The sequence below is a fragment of the Tenrec ecaudatus genome, chromosome 15, assembly GCF_050624435.1.
Source record: "Tenrec ecaudatus isolate mTenEca1 chromosome 15, mTenEca1.hap1, whole genome shotgun sequence".
NCBI lineage: Eukaryota > Metazoa > Chordata > Mammalia > Afrosoricida > Tenrecidae > Tenrec > Tenrec ecaudatus.
The window spans coordinates 60284570-60297482 of NC_134544.1; the positions used below are offsets into that span (position 1 = coordinate 60284570).

At 43.1% G+C, this 12913-nt stretch overlaps 1 protein-coding gene across 1 annotated transcript in view; it reads right to left on the minus strand.

The window, feature by feature from the left end:
* Positions 1–11677, minus strand: part of DLGAP1 (DLG associated protein 1) — a 394837-nt gene extending 383160 nt beyond the window's left edge. Inside the window, 1 exon segment of the mRNA XM_075532913.1 lies at positions 11603–11677. Within this exon segment, the coding sequence (XP_075389028.1) occupies positions 11603–11677 (75 nt within the window).
* Between the last annotated feature and the right edge of the window lie 1236 nt (positions 11678–12913).

Here is a 12913-nt window from a genome sequence, read left to right on the forward strand (position 1 = left end):
TACAAAGCACATCAGTCTTGTTGTGCATGGGGCTGTAGGAGCCAGGAGCTGCCACACTGCCAGCGAGCAACAAAGTTTCTGTTTCAGTGCCAGTGGCTGGGTTTTTTTTTTTTTTTTTTTGGATTTTGCTTTATTTGAGCAAATAATTCTATAGTTAAGAAGTGTAAAAACCCCATTGAGCTAAATAGATAGTTCCACACCTGTCTTTTTTTTCTTCCTCTTTGTGGTTCCTTGGACATTTCCAATACCAGCAGGGTATCCATGGTAGGCAGGTTTCAGTGAAGTTTCCCAAGGAAGGCAGACTCTGAAGAAAGGCTTGCTGATCTATTGCCTAAAATTAGCCTTTGAAAGTCATAGGACTCACAACAGAACGCTGTTTGACATGCTTGCCTCGGCCACATCATCAGGAGGGCCTGGTTTTAGAAAAGGACATTATAATGGGGCCAACGGAGGGCTAACAAAAAATAGGGCATTCTTGGTGAAAAGCACTGACAAAGCAGCTGCCCATTGGTGGCTCCAACAGGCTGGCGGCTTGGAGACGGGGCAGGCTCAGGCAACACTGTGTCCTTTCGTTCATGAGGCCCCACAGCCAGCGTGGACTCAACAGTGGCCCACTACATTGATCACAGCAGATTCTCTTTTAAGTTCTTTTGGGTGCCTGGCTGTATTTGGTGAGGGCGTTCACTGAGAATTGGCACGGAGAAAGGGATAACAAAATGCAATCTCTAAACATGTGATCCATGTGCTGGGCTAGGCCACCACCAAATAAGCCCGGGGGAAATGGGAAAGGCAGGGAAAAGGGCAAATAATAGAATTCCTTAATTATACCGGACGCAGAGGTCAAGGAACACCTCTTGCTACACGAGGGAGGGACAACAACCTTCTGGGTAAGAGGAACCAAAAGAGACTTCCCAAGTGTCACTGGACTTCCACCACTCTCAGAAGCCACAGGGATGTCAGTGACTGCCTCTGGGCCTCAGTGGTCTCATCTGTTAAATGACAGCTTGAATCTGCCTTCCATCCCAATTACATAATAAGCTCGAACTCAACTCACTGCCATCGAGTCAGTGCCAACTCACAGCAACCCCGTAAGACAAGGCAGAACTGCCCCGGTGAATTTCCAAGAATGTAACTCTTTACGGGAATAGAAAGTGCCATCTTTCTCCTGAGGACTGGGCTTATTGACGCCTTTGGAACTGCTAGCCTGGCAGGTCGCAACCCAACGCATAACCAGTATGCCACCAGGGCCCCTACACTACTGAGAAAACAGGGGAGGAAAGGGGGGGGGGGGAGGAGAGCGGATTGCTGAGTCCAGCGCTCTTTGGATCATGAAGGTACTGGGGATGGTGAGGTGCAGTTTGAAAGGCTGTCATGAATCTCACACATCTGATTTCTGCGGTTCTTTAAAGTAAGACCAATGAAGAAGGGTGTTGAGGGCTTGCCTACCATGGGCACACTCCCCGGGGAGTTCCACTTGCTGCTATCTATGACAGATGGAGCATAGGAGATAAGAAAGAAGGGAGATCAGTTAGCAAAAGCGCGTTGTGAGCGTGGCTAGGTTGGAGGAGCATCATGGAATAGCTGCAGGGATCGGCTATCTAGATTTACAACTGGGTTTGGGACTGTTTTTTTTTATTTTTAAAAAATTCTCTTTTAATCTGACATATATCAGATAAAATCTGATTTGGTATTTCTGATGATGAGGGAAGTAAATAAAGCTTTAATAAAGAATTTGTTGATCATTTTAACTTTTACTGTGTATTGGCTATTTATAGCCTGTTTAGAACAAGCAGTTTTCTGTCAGGGGTGCTTAAAAAACTTTAAAAAAAGAAAAATGCAAGTTATTATTTATTGTTTACAATTAGCTATTTGTATTCTTTAAATTATATGTCTAGGTCAAGGAAGTATAGACCATGAAGAATGAATATATTGATGACATAATGTAGAATAACATGAATTGTGACTTCCAGATCATTGTGCACACTCAAGGACTGGTTTTTAAAAGTGGAGTGAAGTAAAAATACATATTGTTAAAGAAGCATGGAAATGCATGAGCGGTATCTTTGATTGATTGTTCAGTTCATGAGATCATCTGGCATAAAATACAATGTTTCTAAGCAATGATTACATAATTTTAATATGGCTGAGTGGAGCCTACTCCACAATTGGCAGCCCGTGGGTCTGATTTTTCATAAGCCTCACCATAAACCCCGCACAGCTAGCCTCTTGTTTCTGATGGATTTCTTTCACCTCCTTTGCAAAAGCCATAGAGCAGAAAACCCAACTATTCAGAGGCGTTTGGAGTCAAAGTGTCTGCTCCGTGTGCCATGGAATACTTCCAAGGGGTGGGAGGACAGGACGCTCTCTGAAATGCACTAAGAGGCTGCAGGAGTGTTGGGACTAGGGGTGGGGAGGTTTTACGTGGGAGTCATGTTCAGACTACACGGGCAAGCATATGACAGCTACTGTCACTAACACCACTGAGTTACAGAAAAGACAGCTAACCTTCTAATGGTCACACAGAGAGAAAAAAAATCAGATTCACATGCAACTATTGGAAATAGTTGGCATTCTTCAAGGGCCTTTTAAGGGGGAAAGTTCTACAGGGACACCTCTTGCTGTATCTTCTTTCTGGTGGCAAATCACCAGCAATTCCAAGGCCGTCGTACAATTTGGGCTTCTATGTAGCCTCATGAGAGTGGACTACCGGTCCCAGGGGATTGAGCTGGGGTCCTGACTTTGCCCACAGGAAGATCTGTATTGCCGTGTCCACTTATTTAGCTACAATTGGCCAGAATACCTGCTCAATTCTTCATAATGAAGACATGTCACATTATCAAATGTAGCCTGCTTTTCCCATAAATGCTGAAGGGGTGTTTTAAAATATATATATATGTGGTTTTTTACGGCAATGAAGAAGCAAGTAGAGCAGGTAGTCCTGAGACTGCTAAAGCAAGTGCTAACTGCAGATGAAGATGGTTGAGCTTCGGAAGGTTCCATGGAGAAGAGATGCCATGAGAGGATTGGCTTTGGGACTCATTTGAAAAACAACAGACAAACTCACAGCCATCAAGTGAATGCTACTGATAGGGACCCCCTGGGGGTATCTGAGACTGTAACTGTTTATAGGAGTAGCAAGCCCAGTCTTTCTCCCCAGCGGTTGCTGGTGTTTCCGACCTGTTGACCAAGAGAATCCCAGCCCAGCTCCAAACCGCTGCACCCGCAGGGCTCCTTACACAGGGTTAATTTCTGTAGGCAGATAAGCATGATGGAACTGGCTTCACAGAATGGAGATGATTAGTCGGGTATTTTGCAAAGGATCCCTGCTTGGCATAGAGGTTATGCATTTGGCTGCTAACAGCAAGGTTAGCATTTGAAAACTACTTGCCACTTCTCGGGAGAAAGACAGGCTTGGAACTCCCTAAAGAGTTAGTCTCCGAAACACATCCCAGCAAGCAGAACTTCCCTATAGGGTCTCTCTGAGTCAGAATCAACTGGACTGGCAGTGAGTTTGAGCTTGAGTTTTGCATGTAAGCAAAGAGAAAGGATGAGCCAGGACCTCTTGTCATCTCCTGGCGGTGGTTGAAGAACTCATACACGCCGAAGTTGCCAGACTGGAAACGCTCCTCCGAGAACCAGGGGAAGCCAACAGAGGAACTCACTCCCACCAAGTTGGTGCCAACTCAGCAACCCTACGGCGGGTTTCCAAGGCTGTAAATCTTAACAGGAGCAGAGAGTCTCAACTTTCTACCTAGAAGAAGCTGATGAGTTTGAATCACCGACTAGCTTATCAGTCCAAGGCTTACCTGGCAGTGACACCAGGGTGATACAAGTAGCTGAGAGGTCAGTGGTTCAAATGCATTAGCTTCTTCTAGGTAGAAAGTTGAGACTCTCTGCCCCTGTAAACATTTACAGCCTTGGAAACACTACACGGGGTCGCTATGAGTTGTAATCGACTCAATGACAGTGGCAAAAGTCTCCTTGAAAACAGACTCCCCTCCCCCTAGTTGTTGCTGTTTATGAAACTTGCCCTGTTAACTGTCCCAGAATAGGCAATCCAGTCTTATTAGACTCCAGGTGTTAAAGAGAGAGAGAGAGAGAAAGTAGGTTTGTTGGAAACAATTACAGCTTAAAGAGGCCAGGAAAATTGTGTTCCTTGAATAAATATTGAGCCAGGGAAAACCCAGTTCGTAGAGTCTGAACTACAGAAGACTGACCTTGATGGAAAACATTATGGTCACTACATACAGACACACGTCCACTTGCGTCCACAGCAGCACTGTTCACAATGAAAACAGCTGAAATGGCCATCAACAGATGGACGGGTAAACAAAACATGGTACCCGCAATGGGATACTCTGAGGCCAAAAGAGCAACTCCTTATACATGTTACAGAATGACTGAATCTTGAGACCTTCATGTTGACTCCACTTTTAAGACCTGTCTGTAACAGGCAAACACATAAAGACATGAGGTTATTAGTGGTGACTGGGAGCAGGCAGGAGGAGAGGGAAAAGGAAAACTCATTGCTAGCAGACACTGCTTCTGTGAAGGGCAGTGGGAAAAGTCAGAAACAGCTAGCAGGGATGATTACACAACACGATGAATACATTGACTATCACCACATTGTACATGTGAAGAAAGAGGAAGTGGAAAATGTCTTGTATCATGCACATGGACCATACAGACCCAAACAAACCTATTGCCACAGAATCTATTCTAACTCACGGTGACCCTACAGGATTTCCCCATTGGGCTTCCCAGGCTAAAAATCTTCATGAAGCAGACTGCCAGGGTTTCTCCTGGGGAGCAGCTGGTGGGCATGAACTGCTGACCTTCTGTTACGGCGCTCCTCCACACACACACACACACACACACACACACACACACACACACACAGCAGCTTTTCCTGATCTTGTCACATACAGCCCAAAACTTGATGTATTAAGCGATGGTACATTGAGGAGACTGCAATGGATGAGTGGAACAAAATGTGTATAAATTATTGAATGCAAAACTCATGATCTGCTCTGTAAACTTTTGCCTGCACCACAATAAAATATATAAAAGGATATATGTATGTATGTATACACTCATATACATAGATAAACTTTTCAGTATTTAGTTAGGACATGGGACATGAAAATATTTCACCCTATGATAGAATCACACATGGTCCTCCTAGTTCTGGCTTAAAAAATACTAGATTGAGTAAAATATAAGAGAAAAGGGGTTATGGTTCATGAACACAGGAGGAAGCAGTAAAACGTGTTAACATTTGATGATTTATAAATGAAAACATAACCACACTATATTTTTTATTTCTCAAATTTGACATTAAACCTTTTTTTCTGGGATGGAAAACAAACTCAGTTATAATATCCTGCCTATTTTACGCGTGTCAAATGGAAGCATTAAGTAAAGAAAGACCAAGTCATGCAGGGAGTGAGAGGCAGGCATCTGAATGCACTCCATGCTTCATTTACTAGACTTTACTGCCCCCTTCCGTCAGCCAACAAATGATCATCTGACCCACAACTCCCTGCCATCGACTCCTCTGATTCGGAGGAGTTGGAAAACTGAGCATAATAGTTGCCTGGAGCTGGGTGAGTTAAGTGTGGTTCTTAGATTGATCTTCCAAATCAGAACCCTACCCTCTTTGTGTTATCGACCAGAATCTCTCGAGTTGATGCCAGAAGTCCTCACTTTATGGAAACCGCTCGCTGCTTTCAATATTCGACAAAGAACAGATGGCCACACGTGCACATAAATGCTAGTCTAGACATGGCTGAAAGCAGAGACTACCAGACAGGTGTTTGCCTGCATTTTATGGCCTATGCAAAGGAATCCAACTGTGTGGATACCAAGTTATGTGTAACATTGCAAAGAAAGGGAATTCCAGAACACTTAATTGTGTTCATGCGGATTCTGCACATAGACCCAGAGGCAGTCATTCCAATGAGACAAGTACGGCGTGGCTTAAAATTGGAAAGGTGCTTTATCCTTTCACCACTATTTATTCAATATGTATGCTGAGCAAATAATCTATGAAGCTAGGTTGTGTGAAGCAGAACATGACATTGGGATTGAAGGAAGGTCATGAACACAGTGCTGTGCAGAAGACAGGCGTCCCAGGGGCCCAGCGGTTTGCCCGTTGGGCTGTTAACTGCAAGGTCAGCCATTTGAAGCCAGCAGCTGCGTCTTGGAAGAAAGATGAGGCTTTCTACTCCCATGAAGATTTATGCTCTAGGAACCCACTGGCCCTTGTACCGGTTCTAGAGTGTTGCTGTGAGTTCGACTGGGTTGGTTTCAAGGTGGTTGTTTTTTTTTTTAAATGCAGATTGACACAACCTTGTTTGCTGAAAACAAGGACTTTGAAGAAGAGGAAAGGCTATAACTTTCAGTATGGATGATATCTTAGCAGAAGGAAAGCTAGACGAAGAAGAAACATCATGATAAATGGAGAAAGGATTGAAGTATCAAGGATTCCACTTTACATAAATCCACAATCAGTCCTCACCAAGCAGCAGCTAAGATACTAAACAACCCATTGCATTGAACAAATAAATTACAGGAGGCCCCTGTGAATAATTTAGTTAGTAAGTAGAGTTGTCACTAAACACTAAGGTGGGCCTGAAATGGCATTTTTGACGGCCTCATATACATGTGAAAGATGGACAGTGAGTAAAGAAAACTCAAGAATTGGTCCATTTGAATTGTGGAGTTGGCCAAGAATAAGGAATGTACAACGCACAACCAGAAGATTGAACGAATCTGTCCTGTAGAAAGTACGGCTTAAATGCTCCCTGGAATTGAGAATGGTGAGACTTAGTGTCACATACTTTGGACATATTATCAGGGAGTAACAGTCCCTAGAGATGGATATGGTGTTTGGTACAATAGAGGGTCAGGAACAAAGAGTAAGACCTGCAGTGAGATGATGGACATGGTGGCTACCACAGTGGGCTTAACCATGACCGTGATGGTGGGGACGGTGCAGGGCATTAAGCAGTGCTTGGTTCTGGTGTCCAGAGGGTTGCTGTGAGTCAGAATCCACTTGATGGCACCTGACAGCACAGAGGGGGAGCCCTGAGGGTGGAGTGGGGGGCTCCATAGGAACGGGCAGTTCCACACCACCAGCAGCCCCGCAGGAGAAAGACTGGGCTTTCTCTCCTGTTCACAGTTCCAGTCTTGGACACTCACAGGGGTCGCTAGCACTGACTGACTGGAGGGCAGTGAGAGTGAGTCCATCACTTACATGCATTTGATATGAGGACAGTCATTTTTACCCCTACTATGACACTTTCTCATATAGCATGTCCCACTTCTAATTTAAAACTGGATTTTTCTGTTTCTTTTTGTTTTTCAATATAGAAAAATCATGAAAAGATCAGTCTATAGCCCATCGCATCACCTATGCACTATTCCTCTCAGATTCTCTGGAGGTGCCTCAATTGAATGTATCTGGTCACATGGTCCCAACACAAAATCTATTACATGTAATGTCATGTATATTAATCTAAACTTTGGCTAATATAAGCATGTGTTGCCAATGTTCATCCTACTAAAGTCAGATGAGGGGAGCCAGCTGTTCAAAGCCTGGAAGACTCCAAAGAGAAGTTGCTTTCTTCTGAATTGCTGCTGAAGGCTCTGAGCGCGTTGTTGGTCGGAACTGTTTAGCCGGCTCTGAGTCCACAGCAACACCGCGTGGTGGTATGCCAGCCTCACAAAGGCTCTTATTTTTGAGCTCATCGATGTAGCCACTGGGACCATCCATCTGATTGAGGACCTTCCTTTTGTTCTGCTGCCTTAATACTTTGAACATAGTTGTCTAAATAACATGTATCCAAACTTAGAGCAATGAAGTTCTATTGGCTCTCCTCTGGGTGAATTTACTCCACATGGAACCACGAGGATGCAGCAGGAAGCCACCGGGCAGCAGTAGAAACATACCCCTCTGCTAGTTTTAGAAACGAAAACTGCTATCCTGCTGTTTGTACTAACAGAATTACAAATTGAAGGCAATGATTCAGGTAGTGATTGTGAATTTTTTGAGCCACCAACTTGCTCCAAATCTCATTATAAGATTGGTTCTTTTACTCTTTTGCCTTTGTGTGCCTTGGCCCCAAGGCCTTAGAAGGATGTGTCAAGATGGACAAGTTAGGTTGAAGTATTGAGAAGTACTTTAAATTTTTTCATAGCTTTGAAGAAATAAAGAGAAAGTCATAGGACCAGTGAGCTTTCTAGTCCCTAATATGGATGAATGCTCTTGTAGAAATCAAGGCTTCTCTGTAGGTTTCATGTTTCTTATCTTTTAAAAAGAGTGGGTAGACTGAATACTCCCAAACATTTCTTTCATAAAATGATTATGGGATGAGAACTAAGTTGGTAGAAAGGAAGCGTGTTGACTTTGCACAGAGAAGTTCATGAATGACAAGTTCTGCAGGTGACGTGTCAAAACGGAGGCTCTAATAATTCTAAATGGGCCTTTTTGGGGGGGCAACAAAACAACCAAATGCAAGATTCTTTGATCATGTATCTTTACATTTTAGAGTCCTGGACAGAAAACCAGACGTTAGCAATCTTGCAGGTCTATATTCAACAAGGGTTAGAAAAATAAGAGGCACAGAAGTTTTCTTTTCCTATTGGTGGCTATTGAGCCCCCCGGTGGTGCAGTGGTTATGAATTGATCTTCCACAGGGTTAGCAGTTTGACACCACCAAATGCTCCTCAGGAGAAAGGGGGGGCTTCCCACTCCTGTAAACAGTCACAGCATCAGAAACTCAAGGGACAGTTCTATTCTGTCCTATAGGGTTGCTATGAGTTGGCAGAGACGCAATGGCAATGCATAGTAGATTGCTGGGTATCTCTTTGGATTAAGGGGACTCAAACCTGCTTTACCCTCACACCAGGCATGCATCCCTAACAAGCTTATACGGATGGGATGGGATCAAGTTCAATATAATCACTGTTAATGAAGGTGAAAAACTTTCTACATGTGATTTATGTAAAAAGAAATCTGTTTCCCCACATCGTGGGCATTTATCTTAGGTGGGTTTTGTGAAGCAGTACATTTTAAAAGGATCTGAAACCATTGATCTGAGATACAAGCAAGCACATGTACAAATCGCACATCTTAGAGGTGTGGGTGCAGGGATGCCCTTGGAGGCCATATATGTGCATGTGTGCACGTCTGTGCACATGTACAAAAACACATGTTTACAGAAAATCTATACTCCACCCAGTCAGCTTCCAGGACCAACTTGCCATCTTATATGCCTGAAACTTAGTAAAAAGTTTTTTTTTTTAAGTCTGAGTAAATGGTGAGTAGAAATTTCAGTTGAGAGACTCTGGTGACCTAATGTATATAAAATGACTAGCCGGAAAATGACGTTTGCCAATTATTTAGACGTCTCTTTACGTTATAAGAGGAAACGAGGCAGACATATTGCTAAACTTCAGCCAATAGAAAGACAATCACAATCTTCAGGCAGGGCAGTCTCTATAGGCGGAAATCTAAAAGAACAGGTTTCAGAAGAGGTCTTTCCTTGGTCAGCTGCCAGTCTTCCAAGAGACAGACACACTACCCAAACACAGACTCAAAGAAATGATCGCAGGGAGCAGAGGACGCAAATGACATACCCCACTACTTCTGCTAGCTGTGAAAGGATAACTGGTACTTTTTGATAACAACCAGAGAAAACAGGATTGATGCAGAATAAATTATTCATTAAAGAATATGAAAGCACTCCTGTATCATAATACATGTAGCTTTCGTCTAAAAATTTAGGAAGGCACATAAGCAGGAATTTCCCAAAATGCTGAAAAAGAAATTCTCCCTGTGTTAGAATGGACTCAAATGGTAGTTACTAAGGACCAAGGGTGCAGGCAGGGGAGCAGGAAGATGCTCTTAGGAAACAGTTAAAGGGGCACAGGTGTTCAGGTTCACGGGCACATTATTTTCATCCTGGGGAAAGACTCTAGATTAAAATTTCAGAGGAGTAATATGATGCTAAGCTTTCTGCCACGGAACTACAATTTATAATAACCCTTTGCCTTTCAACCTGAAACCAAAATGTTGAAGCTGTCATCTAGTGTCAGTCAGCTTGGCAATATCCTGTGTATTTCATGGCTCCTACAACCGTCAAGCATCCTGACAGCCAAAAGTCACCGTGAAAACTTGGAGGAAACCACGATCGCCTATGGACCCGAGATTTGGACCCCCCTCTCTCTGACAGAGTAGTGAATGACAGACCTTGGGTTACTGTTTTCAGTTTATAGTTGAGAAAATTGTCTTCTAAGGAAAACGGGGAAATCAATCCACTGGTCAGCTCAAGATCCAAGGACAATATTTCTCTTAGATTCTTTGTTAACCAGAGTCTGACCTTTACTTAGAACTGGACGGGATCAGAAAACATGTGTTTATGCAAAAACGTCCAACTCTGGATAACCGAGGGTGTATGGTGTTGCTAAAAATAGCCTTTGAAGAGTAACATTGTACACCAAGAATAGTATTTCTTCACCAACTTCCAGGAGGGCTGATCTATTTAGTTTGATCTTAACCGTGTATGACCGAGTCTTTCAGGACCCGTTTTCTCATTGTATTTTGACAACTATCCCTTTCTTTCCCTCCCATTAATTGGATGTGGGCACGGTTGAAAGCTGCATAGAGGATCAGAGAGTGAGAATTACGGAGATTCTGCTGCTGATAACTGCCTCCACGTTCAAAGTTAAAGTCAAGAGGAGTTTTCATATCAATGAAAAGGGACATCCCTAACTAAGGCCAGGGAGAAGGAGGCAGATTACGCAAAGCCACGTAGGAAATATATTTTGCCTCCTGACCTTCACATCCTAGGCTATTAAGTCCATTTAAATTGAGAATAAAGAAATCCATCAAGTATTGTGGTTGATGAGTTTAAGGAAAAGGCAGCAAGGCAATAGTGCAGTAGCTGGGGTCATTTGTAAGATAGTTCAACACTGTCATGACTTTTACATAAAATAGTTGAAAATGAGTTCGCATAATTTGAATGGTTCTAAAACAAGGGGTAGACAAAACTCAGGCAGGGTTAGGAAAGCCCAAAAGACAAAAGATGGAAATGATTGCTAAGACAATGTTGAAACACAGTTGTGCCTGCCGTGAAAAAACAAACCCTGCCTTCAAGATTGCTATCCATGACTCCTCAGTGATATTCTGTGCTCTTATTTAAGCCCTCAGCCAAACACACAAAGCAAAACAACAACCCAGACATTTTAATTTTGCCCAAGAAAGGGTAAGTACAGAAGATTCTTCTCTTGGAAAATGACCGATCACATTTCAATCACTAGCATTCATAATGTCCGCTCACAGCACCGCAAAATATCATCTGTGTCCATTAGATTTTGTACAGCCTCTGTTAAAACAGGTTTGTAACTAACGTTTCAGCCTGATTTCCTTCCATTTGCAGGCAGCAGGTTGCTAGCTACTTCAGTTTTACTAGTCATTATTCAGCCAATAACAAAAATTATCCCCCACACCAGGAAAAACAGGAACAAGAACAACAAAAACCCAAACCAACAACACACCATCACAAAACACAAAGTGAAAAAAGATTTGGACCCAAACCTGGCCAGTCCTTCCATTTCTTGAAACTTGCACGCAAACTGAAGAAACCCATTCAGCCTTAAAAAGGTCGATCATTTTGATCTAAAATTTCATATCTGAGAGAGGCTTCTTTCTCCGTCTCTGTCTTGCTCTCTCTGCTTCGCTCTCTCTCTCTCTCTCTCTCTACTTCCACCGGAGAGTGTTTGTTTCCCTTTTCCTGCTTCTGCTGCTTGCTGAATGCAACATCCACGGCTGGAAAGGGATCTTTTTTAGGCTAACAGTTGGAAATCTAAAATCTCGCTACTCTGAATAGCTTTATCTGGCAGTCGTGGAACACAATACGCTTTACATAAAGAGACATATACTGAATCAGGCACCCAGCGTTTCAAAGCAAACCCCAAACAACCACCACCACTACGTCTTACTCTTCTGAACCCCTTCCTATTTTATTTACTTCACTATTAGCACTTACCCTGAGGTGGGCCATAAATGCTTCATTCCAAAGCCAACCACATCTCAACTGAGAATGAAACAGTTTTAATGTCTTCAAATCCATGTCCCTGCTCCGAGCCCTGACACTGTCACTGGCACCAGTACAACTGTTCTAAACAGCAGGCATCTGATTCTTGACATTTAAAAATAACAATATGGGGGGAGGGAGGGGGGAGAAGAGGAGCCTTTTATTTTTTATTAACTACAAAGAACTTAGGAGTTCCATTAACTGGAACTCGCCCTAATTTCAAACGATAGCATTAGATTCCTGAATCAATATCTGACAAAGGCCAAATGCCTATATCGCTATCATTTGCTATAGGACTAGGCCAAAGACCTAAATTAAATTATGCCTCAGTGATAATTCCATAAAGAGAGATTATCTGATCATTATAATTTGCTAGCATTTAGATTCCCTTATTGTTGAGTGTTAATTTAAACTTTGTTCAGCCATGGACCAAATTAGAGACCTCACTAGCTCTTCTCCCACTACTCTGAGGAGCCCTGGTGATGCAGAGGTTATGAATTGGGCTGTGATCCACATGGCTGGCAGTTTGAAACCACCAGCAGCTCCATGGGTGAAAGACTGGGCTTTCTATTCCCGTAAGCAGTTACAGTCTCAGAAACCCATGGGGAGGAGGGGGCGATCACTATGAGTCAGCATCGACTCGATGGTAGGGAGAATTGCTACTCTGCAGAGCGTCACATTTGATATCCAAGCACTCTTAACTACATGTGCATGTGTGAGTGCAAATGGCGTACACATATTTGCTAAAGGGTGAAACAGTTCATTAAATGAGAAAATAGTGCATTGATTTCTATTTCTACAGCATACTCTCG